This window comes from Stigmatopora nigra, chromosome 5 (assembly GCF_051989575.1).
Source record: "Stigmatopora nigra isolate UIUO_SnigA chromosome 5, RoL_Snig_1.1, whole genome shotgun sequence".
NCBI classification, from domain to species: Eukaryota; Metazoa; Chordata; class Actinopteri; order Syngnathiformes; family Syngnathidae; genus Stigmatopora; species Stigmatopora nigra.
The window spans coordinates 1,021,004-1,046,017 of record NC_135512.1 but is presented as its reverse complement, the minus strand read 5'-3'; the positions used below and the strand labels follow the sequence as shown (position 1 = coordinate 1,046,017).

General features: G+C 39.1%; 1 protein-coding gene across 4 annotated transcripts; it reads right to left on the bottom strand.

Moving 5' to 3' along the window:
• Positions 1–40: 40 nt before the first annotated feature.
• Positions 41–24,652, bottom strand: farp2 (FERM, RhoGEF and pleckstrin domain protein 2). 4 transcript variants are annotated; one of them, XM_077717159.1, is made up of 28 exons: positions 24,449–24,652; positions 22,820–23,042; positions 17,666–17,770; positions 16,959–17,001; positions 16,796–16,874; positions 16,612–16,709; positions 16,132–16,246; positions 14,233–14,380; positions 14,048–14,143; positions 13,813–13,976; positions 13,192–13,260; positions 13,065–13,122; positions 12,453–12,690; positions 8,538–8,764; positions 7,806–7,895; positions 7,592–7,725; positions 6,980–7,061; positions 6,155–6,392; positions 5,931–6,061; positions 5,097–5,165; positions 4,839–4,928; positions 4,740–4,760; positions 3,836–3,918; positions 3,642–3,760; positions 2,751–2,929; positions 1,440–1,547; positions 1,214–1,365; positions 41–612 (listed from the first exon to the last, which is right to left on the bottom strand). In XM_077717159.1, exons 2-28 carry the CDS (start codon positions 23,021–23,023, stop codon positions 510–512), a joined length of 3,243 nt encoding a protein of 1,080 aa, XP_077573285.1. In that variant the 5' UTR covers positions 23,024–23,042; positions 24,449–24,652; the 3' UTR covers positions 41–509. The 4 variants fall into 4 exon arrangements, 3 of the variants coding, with proteins under 3 accessions (XP_077573285.1, XP_077573287.1, XP_077573286.1); XM_077717161.1 differs by lacking the exon at positions 2,751–2,929 and adding an exon at positions 2,389–2,522; XR_013326375.1 differs by lacking the exon at positions 41–612 and adding an exon at positions 2,389–2,522 and having other exon boundaries at positions 1,347–1,365.
• Positions 24,653–25,014: the final 362 nt, after the last annotated feature.

Sequence of the window (25,014 nt, the reverse complement as noted above, 5' to 3'; positions counted from 1 at the left end):
TGGACACCGAAAAAAAAATTAAAGCTGATTTGACACTACATCTCATTAAAATGTAATATTCTTTATTCAATATGAAAGTGAAATATAGTACAGTACCGTTAAAAACCAAATCAATGTCAAATAAATAAACAACTATAGCTGTGAGCACAATATCTCCCATTTGAAAAAAAACAAACAAACCATAATACAGTCTTAGTATGAAACGATAGTTTTTACTTATTTGACAGCAATTTAAAAATGAAAAGGGCTAATTCTAATTAACGAAGCTCCTCCCCCACAGCACATACGCCAACGCCCTAAACAATAAATAGACGCCAAATAAACACGTTCAAGTTTGTCATTTGCACCTTCCGGAACCTTCCTTGTCCTTTTCTAAGCTCCTCCCACTTTAAGACCTGCTCCTCCATCCTTATCGCTAAATTGGTCCTGTAAAAAAAACTTGAAAGCGCCTCCCGGGGAAATCAATGTTAAGGTGGTTAACGGAGGGAGGGGGCGGAGCCTAAGCCACGTCATTTTATGTTCATCTCGGCTGGAGGGTCTCCATCTTGGGAGGGTACCAGCAGGTTGACGCGACCCGTGGCGGTGGCCGCGCTCTTGATCACTTCCATCCATCTAGGAGAAACAAATCCACAATTGAAAAAAGATTCGGTGTCAAAGTGGCGGCCCGGGGGCCAAATCTGGCCCGCCGGATCATTTTGTGCGGCCCGGGAAAGTCAATCACGAGTGGACTTTCTGATTTAAGATAAAAATAAAATGAAGAGTATAGATGTATATTTAATTTCCTGATTTTACTTCTTTTAAATTAATAATTGTCATTTTTGGAACCATTTTTCTGTGTTTTTAGTTCAAAAATCATTTTGTCAAATCTAAAAAGAGAAAAAAGCTCAAATAAACAGTTTTAGATCTATAAAAACTGAATAGTCAGGGCTTTATTTTATTAAAATTAAAATGAAGAGTAGATGTATATTAAATTTCCCGATTTTCTCCCTTTTAAATCAATAATTGTCATTTTTTAATCAATTTTTTTCTGTGTTTTTAGTTCAAAAATCATTTTGTAAAATCTAAAAAATATATTTAAAAAAATCTCAAATAAACATTGTTTTAGATCTATAAAAAACGGAATATTCAGGCCCTTTAATCCATTTATTGAAAAAAAATCTAAATATTATATCTAAAATGGTGAATTAATTTCAAGTTAGATTTTTTTGCTGACCTTTCAAATGTGTATTCGCTTTCAGCCCGGAAGAAGTAGACGTGCGACTTAAACTGCAATTTGAAGACGTAATCCTTGTGGATGGCGTCCGCTTCTTCGGGCGCGCTGACTTTGTAGCCCAGCAGGGGCAGGCTTGCCAGTGGGAAATCATCCTGTGTGGACAGTCACCAAAATATTCTCAAAAATCCAAAAATGATGATATAACAATCAATGTGCGTGTACCAACCTGGTGGGTTTTATAGAAGAAGAGGCAGAAGTTGGTGAAAACCACCCAAAGTTTTTGCCATCCGTTGCTGTTCTTAAACTTCCTCAAGAGGTACCCCGACAATTGGTTCTGCACATGATGGAAAAGTATGCCGCCATGGATCCAATAGTAGAAAACATTAAGCCCTCTGCCTCAGTTTTAGCACAACACAGTTACACCCATTAAAGCATGCGTGTCAAAGTGGCAGCCCGGGGGCCAAATTTGGTCTGCCGCATCATTTTGTGCGGCCCGGGAAAGTCAATGAAGAGTGCCGACTTTCTGTTTTAGGATCAAATTCAAATGAAGAGTATAGATGTATATTACATTTCCTGATCGCATTTAAATCAATTATTGTCATTTTTAATCATTTTTTTCAGTTTTTTTTGGGCCAAAAATCCTTTTTGGAAAATCTAAAAATATATTAACAAAAGCTAAAATAAACTGTTTTAAATTTATAAAAAACTGAATATTCAGGGATTTTAATCCAGTTATTTTAATCCATTTATAAACAAAACAAATCTAAATATTAAATCTAAAATGGTTGACTTTCTGTTTTAGGATCAAATTCAAATGAAGTATAGATGAATATTAAATTTCCTGATTTTCCCCCTTTTAAATCAATAATTGTCATTTTTTTATTCAATTTTTTTCTGTGTTTTTAGTTCAAAAATCATTTTGAAAAATCTAAAAACATATTTAAAAAAGCTCAAATAAACATTGTTTTAGCTCTATAAAAAACTGAATATTCAGGCCCTTTAAATCCAGTTCATTTAATCAATTTATCAAAAAAAAAATCTAAATATTCTATCTAAAATGGCCCACGTTACATCAAGTTGACATTAAAGCGTCCCGCGAACCAACCCGAGTCTGCCACCCTTGCTCTAACTAAAAGGCTTGGTTAAAAACACGTCTCTAAGGGTTGTTGTTGTACCTGGTTCATGCGCAGGTAATCGGTTAGTGACAAGTTCTGGTTGCGGTACCAGCAAACGTGTGTGATGGTGTTAGGTCTCTGGCCCTGACCCAGAAGGTACCGAGGAGGCAGTTCGGGGGATGCGGAAGGAGAAACTTAACAGATGGGGGTGGAAAGAAGACAGGAATAAAGAAGAAGAAAAAGTATTAGTAGGGTGCACCCAAGAGAAATAGTGTTAGTGGGAAAAGTAAGGAAGGGTTGGCAAGCTATGTTGGAAAGGTTAAGGTCACATGGGGTCACAAATGAATCGATAAAAGTGGACATAAAGCCTCAAAAATGTTAGTATAAGCATGCGTCAGTTAGTGGGAATCGAACGGCAGTACCTCCACAGCCAAGCTGTGGTCGGACATGGACACGCTGGTGTTGCGGTGCCAGCACACGTGCATGGTGGTGTTGGCGCGGTGGTGGTGGTGGTTGTGGTTGGCCTGCTTGTCCAGAGACGTACGAGACGAGTTCATTTCGTCCTCCGATTCCTGCTCCAGAGAAACTTCGTCCGAAGAGCCTGAGAGGGAGCGAGGAGTGGGATGGGGTTGGGAGGAAGGAAGGGATCGGGGATCGATTCCGGGAGGAAAGTCAGCTAAAAAGGAGGGTGGCTAGCATAGCAGACACTTTATTTGGTACAACTGCACGGTATGGCCCAATTCCCATGTGAGTTTGTCATAAAAAATGTACTATTTGTATGACAGTAAGATTTGATCCAGTAAAAAAGATATAGCGTATTTTCACCACTATAAGGCCCACTTAAGACATACATTTTCTCCAAAATATACAAGGCGCCTTATAATCAATCCAGTGCGCTTTATATATGGACCAATACTAAAATTATTATGACTATAAAATCAAATAAATAAAGTACAAACCAACTTAGTTGCCTTTTTAAAAACGTTTTTTTAGCGCGTTTAAGCTGGTATATGTTTTGCCATGCCTGGCTGCGTCTTTAAAAACGGTGCGCCATGTGCGTGTGTGTGTCAAATACAGAAATAGCACTCGTTACTGACACTGCGCCTTTAAATGCCATGCGCTATATAGTCCTGAAAATATATCATCAGTGTACGTAACTTTAAATAAAACTAAAACATAAGATGGTGAAGACATTTGGGGATAAACTACAGATAATACATCCCCCCAACCAATATTATTATTCCATTTTGGCCATGCAGGTGTCCTTAATGAAGTGTCCACCTACAGGTCACGTGACTCAATTTCTCTCTTACGATTGGAGTGGTCTGAGAGACTGGTGTCCAGGAAGATGCTGGACTTCTCCTGAGACTTCTTGGCCAAGTCTATGGCCATGTTGAGGTCCTCGATCCATTTGTTCATCTCCATTTTGGAGCTGCGTGAAGACAAAAAACGTGACAAACCTGAAGCGGCGTCACAAATGGACGGGAAGTAAAGGTCGCCGCCGAACCTGGCCGCCACCACGATGGTTCTGTGTGCAGAGTAGATGGTGAAACAGTGAGGGACCGCCCACTCTTTCTCGCTCTCTTCCACCTAGAAAAGACCAGAAAATGAGCGTGCTTTTGGGGCATGTAGCACCAAATGAGTGTGTTCGCCGTCGTGTGTATTGACAAAACAACTACATATCCCAGCAGTCACTGCGCACTGGAAACAGCATCTGGGCCTGCTTCCGTAGCACTAATATGGTTCGATATCCATAAATAATATACATATGCCATGCCTGGCTAGGTCTAAAACAGGGGTGTCAAACATACGGCCCGCGGGCCGGATCCGGCCCGTCTGGTGATTTGGTACGGTCCGGGGAAGAAAGCTGCATTGTATAAAAAAAATATGAATTTTTTTTTAAATTTGTAGTTCTGGTATTATCTGCTAGGGGGCGCAGTGTTTTAGTAGGTGCGGACAACATGAATTGACATTTATTTATGTTCTTATGTTATTCTTTTGTTCATAATATAAAAGGGAAATTCTGTTAATAAACATTTTGATAATTTACTCATTCTTTGCACTAATTATTAGTATTAGTGACTAATACAAAAGTGGAAAAAAGTGGGCTTATTGTTAGTTCTATGTCATTTTGCAATGAGTTTACTGGTCCGGCCCGCTTGATCTCAAATTAAGCCATATTCGGCCCGCAGACCATAGGGAGTTTGACACCTATGGTCTAAAAGAACGGTGTGTAAAATAAAGAAATAGCACTCGTTATTGAAACTGCGCCTTTACATGCCATGCGCCATATAGTCGGGAAAACACGATAATCGATTTTCAATGATGCTAAATTGCTGTCTGGGGGAAAATGAATACTAATTATTTTATGGGGTGTCCCAATCAGTTGACCTAAAGCTCGCCAGACTTACCGGAGCGTCCAAAATGATGAGCTGCGGCCAGCAAATAAAAGTAAAAATATAAAACAAAAAAATCAGCAAATCAAAATTCCTGATTCCCGCCATACTCACAATCATGCCGTGGAGGGGGAGCTGGCCGTGCACTTTGAACTGATTGGTCGCCGTGACGCCTTTGCTGGTATAAAGGAGCATGTCGGAGAACTGAAACAACGCAGAGGATAAAGAATACACGGTGTTGTTGGATGTGCTTTACACAAGATGTTTATTGGTATAAAAAAGACACAAAATGATGTTTTTTTAATGAAACATTTGAGGTTTATGATGAAATAAGTATATTTCTTTATATGATAAATACATATTTGTCCTTACCAGGAAGAACATTCTTTGCTGGAGGCCCTTTTTGGTCAACTTGTAGAGGCATCCCTCCCGTATGAACTCCTTAAAACAGGAAAAACACGACAAAATAAGGGACTACAATCTTATATATTTATGTTCATTAATGAGAATAGAAAGATGTTCATTAATATGTGCTGTGAATTTGGTATTTTTATTCTATTGGATTCAAAGTTAAAAAATATTTTGTAAAATATAAAAACGTGTATAAGGAGAGCTAAAATAAACATTGTTTTAGAATTGAAATCTATAAAAAACGGAATATTCAGGCCCTTTTAACCCATTTATAAAAATTAAAATGTGGAGTATAGATGTATATTAAATTTCCTGATTTTCCTCTTTTAAATCAATAATTGTCATTTTTTAATCCATTTTTTCTGTTTTAGTTCAAAAATTATTGTAAAATCTTAAAATATGTATTTAAAAAAAAAACTAAAATAAACATTGTTTTAGATCTATAAAAAACTGAATATTCAGGCCTTTTATCCATTTATAAAAATTAAAATGCGGAGTATAGATGTATATTAAATTTCCTGATTTTCTCCTTTCAAATCAATCAGTCATTTTTTTAATCATTTTTTTCTGTTTTTAGTTCAAAAAACATTCTTTTTAAATCTAAAAATATATATAAAAAACATTGTTTTAGATCTATAAAAACTGATTATTCAGGCATTTTAATCCAGTTCATTTAATCCATTAATAAAAAAAAAAAAGTACTATATTTAAAAGGAAATGGAGACATTGACTTTAAAGCGTCCCGCGAACCAACCCAAACCGAGTTTGACACCGTTGCTTTAAGACAAGACTCACCCGTCCAGGTGCGGTCAAATTATCGATCCCGATGAGGTCTCGCTGGAGCTCGGTAAGCTTCTGGAAGTTCTCCAGTCGGATCAGGCTGCTCTCAAGTTGGGCGGCCATCTCCGCCACCTCCTTCAACGCTTCTGTAAAAACACAAACCAGACGACCAAACGGCTAAATCACTTTCGCCGAAAGCAAACATCCGTCGATTCCTTTTATAATTTGCGTCTGTCTACCTTTGCAGTCGATGTGATGTCGGTGGGCGGAGCCATAGTGCTTGCACAGACGTTCAAGGATGAGTTTGTAGTGCATGAGGCGCTGGATGGGCTTGAGGAGGAAAGTGTTGAGTGGCAGGTAGCACACTTTCTGGAGCTCAAACTCCTTGTAAACCGTCTCCAGCTTCTTTAGGCGCTTGCTGGCTTTTTCCAGTTCTGTCAAAACCTCGTCGTGCTTCTGTAAGTAGCTGGTGAAGCCCTAATGGGAAGGATTGAAGGGTATTTTTATGACTATAAGGCGCACTTACAAGTCTTAAATGTTCTCCAACATAGACAGGGCGCCTTATAATCCAGTGCGTCTTGTATATGGACCAATACGAAAATTGTTATCACCATAAAATCAAATAAATCAGTCGATAGGGTACACCGACTCTACTATTTTTACGTAGAAAAAGTACTGCGCAGTGACTGCTGGAATATATAGTAGTTCTTATGTCAATACACCCAGTATGACGGAGAACACACACTAATTTGGTGCTAGCTAGCTACTATTTGCGAACTGATTGTGGCCGCCTAGACGAACGTATTTAACTCGGCGTTTTTGACGGATATTTGTTAAATTCGGACATAGAAAATGAGGACTTTGATGGATCTTTTTAGCGCATGAGACGTTCGTGCATGTTTAAGCTGGTGTATTTTTGCCAGGCCTGGCTGAGTCAAAAAAAATGGGGCGTCCTTTGTGTGTTGAAAATACAGAAATTGCACTCGTTACTGACACTGCGGCTAAAAATATGATGCACCGTATAGTCGTGAAAATACGGTACACTCTCTCTCTCTCTCTCTCACCTTGAGGGCGGACATGTTCTTCAGCATGACATCGCCGATTCTCTGGTAGTCGCCCTTGACGTGTGCGTTAGAGCGACCCTCCCTGCAGGGTAGAATAAAAATGTGGGTAACTCATGGGTGGTGTTATTTGAGACAGATGTCCAATCAAATGTGAGCTTAAAATCATTTCTAGCTACTCCCTTAGTGAAGGCAAAAATATGTAAAAAAAAATGTTTTTTTTCTCTTTATTTATTGTTTTAATTTTAACCACTTTGCACTTTTTCCCCAAAAGTTGGTCGCCCAAAAAAGAAAAAGAGATAATATAATAAACATAATTTGGACAAAAAAACTAAATCTCATTAAAAAAAACTAATATAAATGTTTTAAAAATACCCAAAAATCTTGTTAAAAAAGCAAAAAAATACACAGCAGTTTCTATACAAAAATCTAAAATAAGAAAACTTTTTTTTTTTTTTAAACGTGAAAAAAAATTAAGAAATATAATTGAAAAAGAGGACTGGGCAAATCCACCAAGCTCTTTCCACAAGTTGGGTACTTCAAAAACACGAAAATACTACGAATAAAATATAAAATGGATTCAATTCGCATGAGTGAAATACTTTTGGCACCCACCAGAGGGCGAGGCGCTGGTCCAGCTCTTTGAGGAAACCACGGTGGAACTCGTAAATGGGATCGATGTTGGAGAAGAGCAGCGTCATTAGACTGTCGGGCATGGCGTTCTCCTTAATCACTGCACTGCGGAACCACTAAAGAAACAATCATATCAAATATCATCTTTGCCACCATTTTTGAGCAAAAATAATGTAAAAATAATTTCCTAACTTACGACAGTGATGACTTCCAAGTCCTTCAGGTAGGTTCTCTCCGTAGTCAAAATCTCTTTGGCAATGAAGTAGGCCTTGTCGGCGGGATACCTCTAAAGACCAAAAAGTACTTCGTCAGACAAAAAAATCAAAAAAAAGTAGGGTTATCCTTATTATAACTACCTTTTATATATTTATTTTTCCTTCAGTGCGGATTTTCATATTTAAATATATAAATCACAGGTGTCAAAGTGGCGGCCCTGGGGCCAAATGTGGTCCCCGTATCATTTTGTGTGGCCTGGGAAAGTCAATCGTGAGTGCAGACTTTCTGTTTTAGGATCAAATTAAACTGAATAGTATAGATGTACATAACATATCCTTATTTTCCCCATTTTAAATCAATAATTGTCATTTTTTATCAATTTTTCTGTGTTTTTAGTTCAAAAATCATTGAGTCAAATCTAAAAAGAGAAAAAAGCTCAAATAAACAGTTTCAGATCTATAAAAACTGAATAGTCAGGGCTTTATTTTATAAAAATTAAAATTGTGGAAAAGTGTTTTTAGTTCAAAAATCTTTTTGTAAAATCTAAAAATATATTTAAAAAAAAGCTCAAATAAACATTGTTTTAGATCTATAAAAAAAATTGAATATTAAGGGCTATTAATCCAGTTCTTTTAATCCATTTATTAAAAAAAATCTAAATATTATATGAAAAATGTTCCAAGTTAAAGCGACCCGCGGGGGAGTGTACTACCTTCCTCCTGCCCTCCTCCTCCTCCTCTATTCTGGCATTGCTGCCCACCTCGCTCGGGACGGGGCTTTGCAACGGCGAGGTGGCGGTGGTGTTAGTGGCGGTGGCAGTGGCGGCGTTCTGGCCGGGGAGGCTGAGCGTGGACATCTGGAAGGAGGGTGACAGGCAAAGGGGGCCACCGGCGGCGCCGCTGTCAAAGGGGGAGAGCCGGGGACCGTCCAATGCCCCATCTGCACACAATTGGATCAACAAGTGTGTCAAGTCACCATACAGAAAATGCTCATTAAAGACAAAGCAATACTATAAGCAAATGATATTACAATATTTAACAAAAAAAACATGAAAATTAAATACCAACTACAATCTAAAGCCCAAAATAAATGACACCATTGATTAAAGCAAGATTATCAGACTCAACTTGATTTCACGTGGGCTGGACTATTTTAGATATAATATTTAGATTTTTTTATTTTTATAAATGGATAAAAAACTGGATTAAAATCCCTGAATATTCAGTTTTTATAGATTTAAAAGTTTATTTTAGCTTTTTTAAAATATATTTTTAGATCTTACAAAATGATTTTTGAACTAAAAACAGAAAAAAATGATTAAAAAATGACAATTATTGATATAAAAGGGGGAAAATCAGGAAATTTAATATACATCTATACTCTTCATTTTAATTTGATCCTAAAACAGAAAGTCTGCACTCATGATTGACTTTCCCGGACCACCCAAAATGCAGCAACGGGCCAGATTTGGCCCCCGGGCCACCACTTTGACACCCGTGGAATAAAAAAATCCAAATAATTCCAAAAATAATCCATCATAATTCAACTACCAATCAATTGTTTATGCAACCCTCATACAAACACAATCTTAAAACCTACTAAGTGGACTCAACCAACCAACACAGACCAAAATCCACAAATTTCCACATTAAAAATTCCTGTGGTCCACCAAAAAAAGAGCACCTCATGTTCCCCCCATTTTCAGTCCTCTCAACTATTGTTTATACAAGAAGCATCGGCCATTAGAAGCAATGATTCAGACTCCCAAAAAGCAAACCACAACAATGTTGACGACACTCTTTTAAGTCCCGCCTCCTCTTAGCTCAACACACAGCTGCTCTTCCACTTGTTTAAATACCCCCCCCCTGAAAAAAAAAGAAAAACAGGAAAAAAGGGGGGAGGAGGAAGGCTAAGAGAAAGAAAATGAAAAAAAAAGTCTCTCTCTTCATGACCCGGAAACAATTGCTCGTAGCTAATCAGGAATGTTCTCCGTCTGGAGGGCGTGGACTTGTTTATAGTTTATCTACAGATGGGAGGCAGACGGGGGTGCTTGAGTCTTTAGAACTAGTACAGATACATAAATAGTATCCAGTAAATACCGTTTAGGCTATTAACTATGCATGCTCCTGCAAAAAAAGAATATTGTAGTCCAATACGTGTGGTACTTGACTTTATTCTTCTTGAGGAGAAATATACAAAACATTTAAAAGTACTTCCAAAATATACACGTCTTGGAGATTAAGTGGCGGTGAGGGACGGATGTTAATATCGGGGTCTATAGTATTTTTAGGTTCGCTTCTAAGGCACTGGTGTCAAAGTGGCGGCCCGGGGGTCAAATATGGCCCGTCACATCATTTTGTGTGGCCCGGGAAAGTCAATGATGACTTTCTGTTTGAGGACAAAATTAAAATGAAGAGTATAGATGTATATGACATTGTCCATGTTATAATATGAATCTCTTAACAGGTAACTTAAGAAGATTCCACTTGTAATATCTATGTGGAATAAAGTGAATACGCAAAGATAAACTGACCAAAAGCAATGAGTTCTTCTTCAACGTGACGTCTACCGAGTCACAAAAAGTGGAAATAATTGTCAGTAAAATGACAAGAAAATGACGACACCTGAGATCAAGAAGTGCTGTGAAGCCCAAGTGCTAAACATACAAAAGAAACATCAGAATTTCCTCCAAAAAAATGACTGAATACCAAGCACTTGTTAGATAACTGTGACTACTACTACTACTACGTTGTTATTTTGACCTGCGGAAGAAGCCATTTTAGATGTCCTTCACAGACAAACGTCAACACAATTTGCCCACTTCCAAAATGTCCCTCATGTAAAATACCGTATTTTCCCGACTATATGGCGCACCACATTCAAAGGCGCAGCGTCAATGAATTACATTTTTTTACATTTATAAAGCACACTGGATTATAAGGCACATTGTGTATTTTAGAGAAAATTTAAGGCTTTGAAGTGCGCCTTATAGTCGTGAAAATACGGTAGACAGACATTAAAATCTGAAAAATTGGAGAACAGTGGACGGCAGAGCCCTGTGTATATACCACCCAAAGGTGATGGTCAAAAAGGCAAAATTCAACCACCAGAACCACATTGACAAATGTATGGGACCCATAGCACCCTGATCACAATCTGTTCCAGTTGTTGCCCCCTGGGAGACGCTATAGGTACCACAAATAGGCTTAAGGACGTTTTTTCCCCCCCACATCCAACAGGACTCTAAAGTTTCGGTAGCACGACACACAGTCCCTTCTGTGTAAAAACTCCGGGGTGAGGTAATATGAAAAGACGTTGGGCGGTGGGTAATCTGCCTCCTACTGGCTGACTGAAGGTAAGTAAACCTTCCTCATCCATAAAATCAGAATTTAGAAACAATAAGAAGTAGAGTAATACAAGAGGCAACCATTTTTCCTGCAGTTCTTAACAAAGGGCCCCTATATTTTGCAGATGGAGGTCTTGGGAGTGCCTTCAGCTAAGTATATACGGACGGGAGCAATGAATTCCAGAAAGCGTTGTACTAGTGCCAAGAGTTTAACCTTTGACAGTTTCGGGATCGAACAATTTTCCTGTGAATCGAGGACAGAGGCCGCACTGTTTCAGAACCTCTACTTCATCAGAACTTAGTTCCAGGCTCTAAAGGAGTCGGTCTAGTACTTTCAACAAAACCATATCGGACCCTTGTTCAGAACTACCAACAAGTGCCAAGAACTAAAACTCTTGAACAATGGTTCTTGGTGGTTTTACATAATCCAACTCATTAAGGCGAGACCACCACCATTTTTCTGGTTTTTCAACTAAACTTGCCCAGATCCAGGTGGTTCTGCCAGGGCTAAGGCCTGCAGGTTTTGGCACTGAAGGAGAAAGCTCTCAAAACCGGCATTCCCGGTGAGCGGGTTGCCGTAAAACAGGTTCTGCTCGGGGGGTAGGACGCTATCCGAACCCCAGTCCGAGTCCGAGTCGGAGCTTCCGTTCCCGGATCCCTCGGTAGCCGTGGGCGGGTAACTCAACTGCTCCAGTTGCTCTACCAGGTCACTGAACTGGATAGCCGAACTAGTCTCGGAACGCACCGAGCTGGCCGGGAAGTTGACCATGGAGCTGGCTTCCGATTGGACGTCGGAGCCCGGCGGGCGGGGCGAGGGCGCCGAGTCGGGGACGGCCGACATGGACTCCCCCGCGGAGCTGAGCCCCAGGTTGTCCAGCGAGCTACACTCGGAACGGTTGTTGAGCAAGGAACTGGTCTCGGAAAGACCCACCACGCTTCCGTTCAGATCTCCGAGCCCGTTCTTAGCGGACTCGTAAGCGTAGCCCTCGTCCACGGCGTGCTGGTGGTGGCGCCCGTAAGGATAGGCCTCCACGCCGCCTCCGAAGAAAGACATTTGCGTGGGGTCGTCGTCAATAAACTCTTCGGTGACGCGCAATGACGGTGACGGGTATTTTAGCTTGGTACGCAGAAGCTCCGCCTGGAAAGCCTCAGGTGTGAGGACCCCCTTAATGAGGGCCCTTCGAACCACCGGTTTGCTACCCTCGTTTTTCGACAACTGCGGGATGCCGCCGCTTTCTAAACGCGCCAACCCGGGGGTGAAGTGAGCGGTGGTGGGAGCACCTGGGAAAGCGTAGTGAGGTGGGGGGCCGGAGCCGTTGACGGCGTCTTCCTTCGGGGGGACGGGAGCCTGCCGTGAGGGGGATTCTGGCGGCGTGGCGGGCGATGGCGCGTGGTGTTGGTGGTGATTGTGAACGAGGTGGTCCTTCCGGAGGTTGACGGAGATGGGCGGAGCGTTGAAGGACGTGGCGGACGATAGGGGGGAGCGTGGCGGTCGGAGGCGCTCGTTGAACGACGAGTTCTGCGGGCATAAACATTTTTGAAATTGATATCATCTGGAATCCTAAAGTACCGTATTTTCACGACTATAAGGCGCACACAAGTCTTCAATTTTCTCCAAAATAGACAGGGCGCCTTATAATCCAGTGCGCCTTGTATATGGACCAATACGAAAAATGTTATCACAATAACTTAGCGTGCATGTTTAAGATTGTGTATTTTTGCCATGCCTGGCTGCGTCTAAAAAAAATGGTTCATTGTGTGTGTAAAATACAGAAATTGCACTCGTTGCTGACACTGCGCCTTTAAATGCCATGCGCCATATAGTCGTGAACATACGGTAAGTAAAGACTGCGGTTTTATCATTTGAAAAATGTTTTTAAAAAAATGACTGACCTGTTTTGGCACATCGATGGAGAGGGAGCGAGACGACATTTGTATTTTGCTGTTCCTCCTGCCAAATATCAGCAATATCATGTCAGTGCAGCACCATATGATAAAGGTTCATTTAATTTATACACACCTCTGGTAAGGGGTTCTTTTAGCGCCGTTTTCCCGGGCATACTCCACAAGCTGCTTCTGCGTACGCCCACTGAAAAGATAACAAAAATAATCGATAACTTTGCTTTGGTCAAAGATTCCAGGTATCACTGATTTGATATTCTGTAGAAAATTAGCATTTACTGTAAGGGTTTCGGACTCGGATTGGCTTTAAGGTCAAGTCGATTTCACGTGGGCTGAATCATTTTAGATATAATATTTTTATTTTTTATAAATGGATTAAAAGAACTGGATTAAAAACCTGGAATATTCCGTTTTTTATAGATCTAAAACAATGTTTATTTCAGCTTTTTTAAATATATTTTTGGATTTTACGAAATTATTTTTGAACTAAAAAAACCCAAAAATGGTTTAAAAAATGACAATGATTCATATAAAGGGGGAAAATCAGGAAATATAATATACATCTATACTCTTAATTTTAATTAGATCCTAAAACAGAAAGTCAGCACTCATGATTGACTTTCCCGGGCCACAAAAAATGATGCGGCGGACCAAATTTGGCCCACGGGCCGCTACTTTGACACACCTGGTCTAACTTGTAACTGTGTTTATTATTTTTTTTATTCCTGTGTCTGCTCACCTGTATCGGAAAGAAGATCCACGGTTAAAAAGTAGGGTCTTGGGTTTCGCTTGTGGTTGGTCAAAAAGACGAAAAAAGGAGTGATACTCCACGCAGATTTTCCAGAAGACCTTGCACTGGTCCCTGCTTCCCATCATGAACTCGAGAGTGTCTTGATGGGGGCCCTACATCAACAAGAGGGAATACATCCATCTCATTTCTTTCACCCGATATCATGGTACGTCTTCATACGTACGTGGACTTCGGGGTGAAGTTTAATCAGAAAGCGCTTCCTCTTGAAGCTCAGCTTGCGAATCTTGGACCAGTTGAAGGTGTTTATTTTGGTGTGTCCCTGGAAATTGAAAAGCCCAGATGTATATGGGTCAGAGTTTTGGGGAAAAATGAATGAATGAAGAACATGTGAGCGGGGAAGATGACTACCTGAAAGACCTGGAGACCCAGATGAGCCACAGCCAAGTTGATCTTGGTGCCTTCCCGGTCGGCGGCCGGGTGGAAACGCACGCCGTACATCTCCAGCTTGCGGGCAATCTCTAAAATTTGGTAATCGGATTCGGCGGGGGTCTGGCCACTGAAAGGAGCAACAAACAAGGTCTTTGGAAAAAACTGCTCCGTAACAACAAATGGGCTAAGACCACTAATGCACTTGTTTTATGTTATGAAAGGTGCCTATACAATTTCGAATTTGAAAAGGGCATAGTGGGCTATTTTTTATTGATTGGATAACTTTATTCATCTCGTATTTGGGAAAATTTGTTGTTGTAGTAGCAAGAGTGAGAATACAGACACAGAAAAAGATATTTTAGACATAAAGATAGGTCATAAGTAAGTTAATAAATAAATACATTAATATATGAATGAATAAGCGTCTTGCTGAAAAAAAATCTGTGTATGTATATATGTATATACGTGTATATACGTGTGTATACATGTGTATACGCGTGTATGCGTGTATGCGTGTATGTGTGTATGTGTGTATATGTGTATATATGTATGTGTATATATGTGTATATATGTGTATATGTGTGTATATGTGTGTATGTGTGTGTATGTGTGTGTATGTGTGTGTGTGTGTGTGTGTGTGTGTGTGTGTGTGTATATGTGTGTGTATGTGTGTATGTGTGTGTACGTGTGTATGTGTGTGTATGTGTGTGTATGTGTGTGTATGTGTGTACGTGTGTGTACGTGTGTGTACGTGTGTGTACGTGTGTGTACGTGTGTGTACGTGTGTGTACGTGTGTGTACGTGTGTGTACGTGTGTGTACGTGTGTGTACGTGTGTGTACGTGTGTGTACGTGTGTGTACGTGTGTGTACGTGTGTGTACGTGTGTGTACGTGTGTGTAAATGTGTGTACATGTGTGTACATGTGTGTACATGTGTGTACATGTGTGTACATGTGTGTACATGTGTGTACATGTGTGTACATGTGTGTACATGTGTGTACATGTGTGTACATGTGTGTACATGTGTGTACATGTGTGTACATGTGTGTACATGTGTGTACATGTGTGTACATGTGTGTAAATGTGTGTACATGTGTGTACATGTGTGTACATGTGTGTACATGTGTGTACATGTGTGTACATGTGTGTACATGTGTGTACATGTGTGTATATGTGTGTATATGTGTGTATATGTGTGTATATGTGTGTATATGTGTGTATATGTGTGTATGTGTGTGTATGTGTGTGTATGTGTGTGTATGTGTATGTGTATATGTGTATATATAGGAAGTGTGTCCATAGCAGTGTAGATTGTCATGAAGACGTGAATATGGTTGACTAATATTAGGTAGGGGGATTCAATATAATTTTTTTTCAAGAATACTAAAATATATGCGTCAAACGGCGTGTAAAGGAGAACATGCGTCCAGTCCTCACCACGTTCTAATTTGGTTGAGCCGCTAAGTGGCAAAATCTCCTTAGGGCCCTCCCCCTGCTGCCCTACTGGCCTTAAGGCTAATAGAGCAAGGACAGAAGGGGGGGAGGTGGGAGGGGGTTCAGAGAAGGGAAGGGGATTAGGTAGGCTGCTTGCCCTTCCATTCTGGAAGAGATTAGCAAACTAGTGCACAGCATTCAAAAGAGATTGTTGGAGGAAGGAGAATGCTACTGGGGAAAAGTGCTAAATGCACTCATTACCGACAAAAAAAAAGCCAAGTACAAGATATTCATAAAAAAACAATTGCATAATAACACACAAAACCTAAATTTAGCATTCAGTTAATTTTTTTTACAGCAAATAGACCTTGAAAACATAAAAATATATATATGTATGAGCAGGTTGCAATATAATTGTCACCAGCAGGAGGAGAATACACTTACAGGTTTCTGCGATGGTAGTCGACAATGGCTTCCCGGACCTTTTCTTGATAAGGCAGCAGCTTGTTGTTCATCAGGAAGTCGTGATCGGTAGCCGCATCGTAATCGCCGATCTCAGCTGCCGATGACAAAAATCAATCTATTCATCGGGTTCAGACATTCATTTAATTTCAATAAAACGTGGACGGAGGGTGTAACATATAAAATATGGCTATATCTCTAAAAAATATTTTTATTATATGAGGTTATTATTGATGATTTTTTTATATGTCGCAGCTGTAGCTACAGTAGAGGTTTTATAGCCATGAAATCGTTTTTAAGGGGTGGAGGCGTGGCCAGAAAATGCACGGACCGCCACTAGTAAATAGTGTACTCTTTCCTATATTGCCAAAATTCTAAAGTTTGGCTCAGCGGTATTCCTACAGAAACAGTATTGATATATTTATAGCATTCTAACGATAAAAAAAAATGTTTTAAAAGTACATTGGACGAGGTGCGAGGCCAGGAGGGCTCCGGTGTTTTCTGTGCAGATCAAACGGCCCTCCATCAGGTCCCTTTTCATCTGCAAAGAGAACAAGTACCTAAAAAAACGAGAAGTATATTAATAAAACAAAAGTTTTTGTCAAAAAAAAAAATAATAATCCTGTTGCTAGGTAAATTTTCGGACCTGGTGAACTCCTCTTGCAGCTGACCGGGGTCTGGAGGGAAGAATTTCACAGCCAATCGAAAGAGAGAATTTGAGGGTCCTGTAAAAAAAAGAAAACAGCAAAATATTAATATTGGACTGTTTTTGAGGTTATCAAATTGATATCAATGTTATTTAAACTTACTTCTGATTTGTTTCACGATGAGTTTGGTGGGCTCCAGCCAAAGCTGAAATGGACAAACACAAAGTAGACATTTAGATGACCACTAGCCTGGATGAAACTATTATACTAGGTCACCATTAACAGTACTTGGCGTCCAATCTATTTTGAATAGGAGAGACTGGCAGCCCTTCCAGTCAAAATGGATTGAACGCCTAGCATGGTCAATGGCAGTGAAACATAAACATTCACATCCAGTTCTCCCAGTTTGACTAAACTGGGTGTCCATCAGTGTCAATGGCAGGCTAGTACTGTATTTTCCCGACTATATGGCACATGGTATTTTTAGCCGCAGTGTCAAGAATGAGTGCTATCTCTATATTTTCCCGACTATATGGCGCATGGTATTTTTAGCCGCAGTGTCAATAACGAGTGCTATTTCTGTATTTTAAACACACAAAGGATGCATCGATATCCATTGGGTGTATTGACAAAAAAACTATATATCCCAGTAGTCACTGCGCAGTACTTTTTCTACGGGAAAATAGTAGTCGGTGTACCCTATGGACTGATTTATTTGATTTTATCGTGATGACAATTTTGGGATTGGTCCATATATAAGGCGCACTGGATTATAAGGGCGCCCGGTCTACTTTGGAGAAAATTTAAGACTTCTGTGCGCCTTATAGTCTTGAAAATACGGTAGTTGGTTGTGTTTCTATTGTACAAACCCAGTTCATCTGCATGTTCTGAAACTCCAGTCCAAAGTAATCCCTCTCGATCAGGTTTCCTCGCAGAAACACCTCCGAGAGAAGATCCTGTCCAAAAGCTCTTGGCTGAAAATATAAAAAACAAAAAAAAGAAAGGTAAATATTATTATTAATAAGCTCATCCTTGTGTCAACAGCACCAGAACAAACCTCAAAGGTGCCTGATAAGCACTTGAAGAAGACTTTAGTACCAAGCACAGAGTACATCCAACATCAACAAGGGCTTAAATGGAAGAGGACTTTTGGACTATCCAACATCAGACCTAAACCCAATAGAGTCAAGCGACTAGAGAAGTTGAGATGAATAACAATGTCGGAAATTCATGAGAACCTGCATGACTTCCAGAAGGGTTGAAATGCCAATGGAAACCCTTGGAAGAGCTCTTAACTCTTGTTTGAAGTTTTCAGTACCTTTGGATCTTTGCCAAAATGACATGCCAAGTTTTGGTAGAAAGAAGAAGAAAATAAACTATGTGGCGGCAGGATTACTGCATGTCAACTACCAGGCATGTGACATAAGATTCTGGCAAAAGGCTCATTCGCAAACATGTTTTTTGGTCATTCATCTACTTCACAGGTGTCAAAGTGGCGGCCCGAGGGCCCAAATCTGGCCCATCGCATCATTTTGTGTGGACCGGGAAAGTCAATCATGAGTGGCGACATTCTGTTTTGGGATCATATTAAAATGAAGAGTAGAAATGGATATTATATTTCCTGATTTTCCACTTTTAAATCAATAGTTGTCATTTTTAATCATTTTTTTCTGTGTTTTTAGTACAAAAATGATTCAGTAAAATGGTCCAATATATTTTAAAAAGCTAAAATAAGCATTGTTTTAGATCTATAAAAAAAACCTGAATATTCAGGCTCTTGAATCCAGTTAATTTAATCCACGTGTCAAAGTTGCGGCCTGGGGGCCAAATTCTGGCCCGCCACATCATTTTGTGCGGCCCAAAAAAGTCAATCATGAGTGCCGACTTTCTGTCAAATTCAGATGAAGAGTAGAGATGTTAAATTTCCTGAATTTCCTCCTTGTAAATCAATAGTCATTTTTTCAGTTTTTAGTTCAAAAATCCTTTTGCAAAATCTAAAAAAATATATGAAAAAAAGCTAAAATAGACATTGTTTTAGATTTATAGAAAAACTGAATATTCAGGCCCTTTAAATCCAGTTTATTTAATCCACTTATGAAAAAACAATCAAAATGTTATATCTAAAATGGACAAGCAAGTAAATAGCGACAAACGCCTGACCGGCCGCCCGTTCACATCAAGCGTGGCTCCTGGCGGTCTTCTTCTGGGTTTATTTTAACTGAGCCAACTAACTAATTACTACGTACTCCACGCCGACGTCACTTGAGGTTTGGACATGCAGCATTCAAAATTATAGCCTTAGACATCTGCTTTTAATGTAAAATAGCCTTTTTTTTCTTTAAAAAAAGAACTGGTCTAGAATGGTGAACATAGTGCAACTCAACATGAGATGTATTGCAAATTGCCCATTTAACAACGAAACACTAAAAACGGCATTACAGCTAACAACAGTCTTAGAAGGGTTCGAAAATTCATGTTGGAGGCGGAGTCACTTCAGTTGGACCCAGACCAGCACATCATCAGATTTATTAAATATTTTTCCACAGATTTTTCCCCCCGACCCTCAACTCACAATCCAGACGTACTCCAAACCGGAGGAACATTTGGGGGTGTTCTGTATCACATTACAACATTTTCTAAGGTTCACAGTGAGACTATGTCATGTAATCTAACAACGTCTGATCAGCTCACATCAACGCAATTTTGGATTCTCCGTGAATGCTCAATATGTATGTGTACAAAATCCACCAAAAGTACCATATTTCCATGACTTTAAGGCACACTTAAGTGTTACATTTTCTCCAAAATATACAAAAATGGCTAAATAAAGTACAATCCAACACAGTTGCCTTTTTAAAAACATGTTTTTAGCGTGTCCGTATGTTTAAGCTATTGTATGTTTTGCCATGCCTGACTGCGTCTTTAAAAAAGTTGCGTCCTTTGAGTGCGTGCAATACAAAAATAGCACTTGTTACTGACCCTGCGCCTTTAAATGCGATGCGCTATATAGTCCTGAAATACAGTATGAGAAATTTGACAATAAATGTAACCAGTTTGACTTCCAAAATGCTATAGTTCCAGAACAACACTCAGAAGAAGAAGATGATGAGGAAAAGTATTTTTAGCATGTTAGCAATAGAGGCTAACACGGAGCATTAAGGACAATAACAAAGCCAAAATTTGCGATTATGAGATGCAGGACAACACCGAGCCAATTTAGTTTTTTGTTTGGGCAGCAATTCATACCCATTTTCGAGTACTTTTACATACTTCTTTTAGTTCTTCTAGTTTAAAGACGAGGAAGTGTACGAAGAGGGCGGTTGCTTGAAAGGCCACAACCATTTTAAACATTGTACACTACAATTTAGTGTCTATTCTTGTCTCCAGTGTGCAAGAAAAGGACACAATTTTGGAAGGGAGAGAAAAAAAATGGACCGCAGCTGTCCTAAGTCCAAGAAAGAAGTATTTGGAACAAGTTCTGCTGGAAGACCAGCTTCTAAACGACATAACTGGCTCAACAGTGCTTCTATACAAAAGAGACTAGACCGGCCGGACAGCCCACGACGCCTTGCCCTGAATGAAGAGAGGCACTCAGAAGCCATCTTGTTTCTTGGCAGGCTAAAGCTTGTCAAACAGGGTCACAGTCACACATTCTGATTTCCAAACATTTTTACCGCTCGTTATGTGGAAGGAATTAGAATCCAAAATACCCGAGTCTCAAAGTCCACTATCAAATTGTCAGTTTTTGTTCCCAGCTTTGGCCTAAAATGGGGGTTGCAGTGGATTGTCAGTCAAGTGTTACCTTTAACACCCAAGACGTCCCTTTGTGTCGAAAGCAATTATTGCTAAAATAGCAAAGTGAGAGAGAGAGAGACTTTGAGACCCTCTCCCTAGATCATAGGTGTCAAAGTGGTGGCCCGTGGGCCAAATGTGGCCCGCCGCATCATTTTGTGCGGTCCGGGAAAGTAAATCATGAGTGCCAACTTTCTGTTTTAGGATTAAGTTCAAATGAAGAGTATATATGTATAATATAATTCCTGATTTTACCCTATTAAAAAAATTTAAAAGATTCAGAATTGTATTTTTTTGGAGTTTTTAGTTCAAAAAGCCTTTTTTAAAATCATTTTAGATCTATAACAAACTGAATATTTAGGGATTTTGATCTAGTTCTTTTAATCTATTTTTTTAAACCAAAATATATCTAAAATATTTCCCCTTTTTATTGTTGACTGTAAATAAACAGAAACACAATATTAACTTTTTCTTTTATAAATAAAAAAACAAAAGGTTTAAACATATGATAGATTTAATATTAGCTTTTTATTCTGATTTAAAAAAACAATACATTTTAAAAATCCACTACAAAATATATTTTTTAATAATTTTGATGTCCAAAAAATAATCTCTCCACGATGGCAAAAGCAGTCAATTCATAAAAAGATTAATTTTTGCATCCTAAATGGAAGACTTAACGACCATTTCACATGTACACAAAATATTCCTTTAGCATATGGATACCTTCCATTAATCAGTTCAGTTTAAAACCCGTGTGGGAACTTTTTTAAAGCAAATTGCGCTTGACCATTTGTTTGATTTTGAAACAACATATGGCAACTTAGATGATAAAATCTCCATCTCAGCAGTGAACCATGGAATCCTCAGTGTTAAGGCTACTTGCGGATTTATTAGGGTGCAGTATTTAATGACATTACGTCATGAGTGAGTCTTAAAAGCTTCCTTCACACCGGTGATTTAACACCAGCCGGCCTTAAAAAGACAGGAAAGAGGCTCATTTCTATTGCCTTCCTTATTGCTTCCTATTCCAGCAACTTGGCAGGCCGAGAGTGCACCGACAGGAAAGTACATCATTGGTGACTTCCCTCGATTCCAAGGGTGTCGGACTCGAGTTGCTTTGCAGACCGCTTTAACTTGATTTGACGTGGGCCGGACCATTTTAGATAGAATATTTAGATTTTTTTTAAATGGATTAAAAGCTCTGAATATTCAGTTTTTTAAAGATCTAAAACAATGTTTATTTTAGCTTTTTTAAAATATATTTTTAGATTTTACAAATTGATTTTTGAACTAAAAAATAGAATAAAAAAATTACAATGATTGTTTTAAAAGGGGTAAAATCAGGAAAATCAAAATACATCAGACCATTTTAGATATATTTACTTTTTTTAACAAATGGATTAAAAGTACTGGATTAAAATCCCTGAATATTCATTTTTTATAGATCTAAAACATGTTATTTTAGCTTTTTTTAATGTATTTTTAGATTTTACTAAATGATTTTTTAACCAAATACACGGGAAAAAAAGTGGATTAAAAATGCACATCTACACTCTTCATTTGACCTTAAAACAGAAAGTCGGCACTCATGATTTACTTTCTCGGGCCGCACAAAATGATGCGGCGGGCCACATCTGGCCCCCGGGCCGCCACTTTGACACCTGTTCTCTAAAGGTATTTTCATTGAAACCGGGACAGGACTCCCTTTTATCTGTGAAATTACTTGTTAATAATTTAACAAAGAATGCTAAACAAATGGCGAGACGAGATAAAATATCTTTAACACAAAATACACAAAACAAAGCATTTTTGCCCAACTATGTCTTTCACACAAAACTCTGTGTATTCTTCTTCTTATTCATGTATCTTTTTCCTTAAAAATCACATTGTCAAGTCTCAAAGCTAACACATCAGTTAGCATTGTTATTGCAAAACACAAATCTGTTCTTACAGACACTACTTCAACCGCCATCTTTAAAAATAGAAACAACACACCCAATCAAAAGAACGGATGTTTTCAGTGAAGATAAAACTGGCCGGGCAATTCAACCAAAACTTTTGGACAGCGTGGAGTTGGTAAATAAGACAGAAGGTAAGGGATTTCTGCGCCAAAGCCACGTTGCAGCTGTCACCGACATGCTAACCGGGTCAAACGTAGCCCTGCTGTGAGCGACTAACTAACAGCGGACTTATCCCAGCGTGCCAACAAGTTGGTTATAAAAACTTACGTCTAAATCGAAGAACTCCAAGGACTCGTCCAGACCTTGTACGCGGACCTGAAGCCCCCGTCCGGGAGTCTTGGCCGGTACCACCACCACGTTGGTGCTAAGGGCCTGGCCGGGTTCCAACGTGCTAATTCCCGCGTTGAACTGGGCACCCAGTCTTGTTCCTGGGGTCTGCAGGACCCGGTAGGAGCCCTCCATTTCCCCCATGACTCCACCCAAACGAGCCCTTAAGAAAAGAAAAGATCTTCAAATCAGCAAAGAATGCAAAAAACAAAACATTTAAGATGCTAAGATATGCTAAGTACATTTGAAAATGTCAAATGAGCAAAGAATGCAACAAACAAAACATTTAAAATGCTAAGCTATGCTAAGTACATTTGAAAATGTCTATCATCTCTATTGTATGTTTATTCTTTTACATAGTGTCCCCCAGTGGTGTGCCGTCAGGGCCTTCAAGGCCTTCTCTGTCGGCCAAAGAAATATCTGAATGACAGACTGATGTTAATTATATTTTGTCCATATATATTAAATAATTCCAAATTGTCTGTTAGCCATCTTTCATTACTTTCCCCCTGGTTGCAGAGCTTCCAGATGTGTTTTCATATTGAAGCGTTTAGCCAATCACAATTCAGCATTAGCTTTAATGGCGATAGAAAAAGAGGAAAGAAAGGAAGATGGATAGTGTGTACAGTTAAAAAGGATTTTTGGTGAGTAAAATATGGCTATATAACTAAACATTTCAAATGTATGAGCTTATTATTGATTATTTAATACTTAGTGTCGCAGCTGTACCTGCAATAGAGGTTTTATAGCCATAAAATAGTTTTTTGCTGAAGGCATCAACAGTAAATGCATGGACCGCCACTGGTGCCTGATTGAGACAACAACTGAAATTCTGTGTTACAGGCAACATTTATGCAAAATCTGAAAAATAAAAAATACCAACAGTTGGATGGTAAAATGTCAGTAATTAAAAGCTTTTACTTTAAATGTTTATATTAAGTGAAACAGGCTCAGGTAGAGGAATAGCCCAACTTTTTTCTTCCCCTCAAGGGATATTTTAAGTAATGTTTAAGATTTGTATGAAGTACGCAGAAATAAAAAAATAATCATAATTTCAACGAAAAATATCAACTCGAAGTATTTTTTGTTTTTCTCTTGGGGTCAAAACTTTGCCAAAAAGCCACTAAGAGTTAAGTACAATTTGTTCAGCCACTGTGACTTCTTAAAGTTATTTACAATGGATAATTTCCCTATTCAATATAACGTACATTATAAAACACGGCTAAAATGGCGGTTATAATATGTAGTTTAATACTAAATGACCAGCTGTTTTGATTGAAACTAATATACACGAACGTAAGTAACAATAACAGTCCCCTGAAGAATAAAACACACATTTGACGCAAATTGGGGTTCACTGCGTCAAATTTGCTGAAAAATAAGTCAACGAAGAGAAATAGTTATACACAAACTGGAGAAAAGTTTAACGTGGCGTTGTTGTTTTTTTTTTCAGTTCGAGGAATGAGCTCGAGAGTTTTTAGCTAACTTCACGTTTAAGGCCGGTTCTGTAAATATGTCGCGAGACTCAAAACATTAGAATTGCAATAGTTTTATGAGAAAAACACTTACCGAGCAGGCTGACGTCGAAAATTACTGCTAAAAGTTTGGAATCTTAACGAGGTCTCTTGTCGTCCCGTCCATGGCCCCAGGCCCGTCGTCCAAAGTGAGTGCGCACCCGATGCCGCTTTCTGATTGGTTTAGACATTCATACTCGTCTTTTGATTGGCTGAAAACTGTTGTTGGGATTGCTGGCCAAATTTGACCGCCTCCCAGATCATCCTCGACTCAAATTAGCTGTGTTGAATAGGAGGGGATTTAACGTGTGTGAAAATATAATTGGTAAATTCAAAACTGTTATTTTTTAATTGAATACGAGTCTTTCAAACTCCTTCAAGACGTGTCTTTAATCGCTAATCTCACAAGCCAGTTTCGGGTCTATCGAACTAGGTTAAAGTTCGTGGTGATATGCAACAGGTTTAACGACAAATTTAGCCATTGTTTCGGAAAACTGACAATGTTAATTGAAATAATGTTTTTTTTTATACGAGTACATTTGAAGGAGATAATTTTAAATAGGGTGGGGGATACTTTATGCAATCATTCTGAATAGATGAAAGACGATGACATACTAGTAC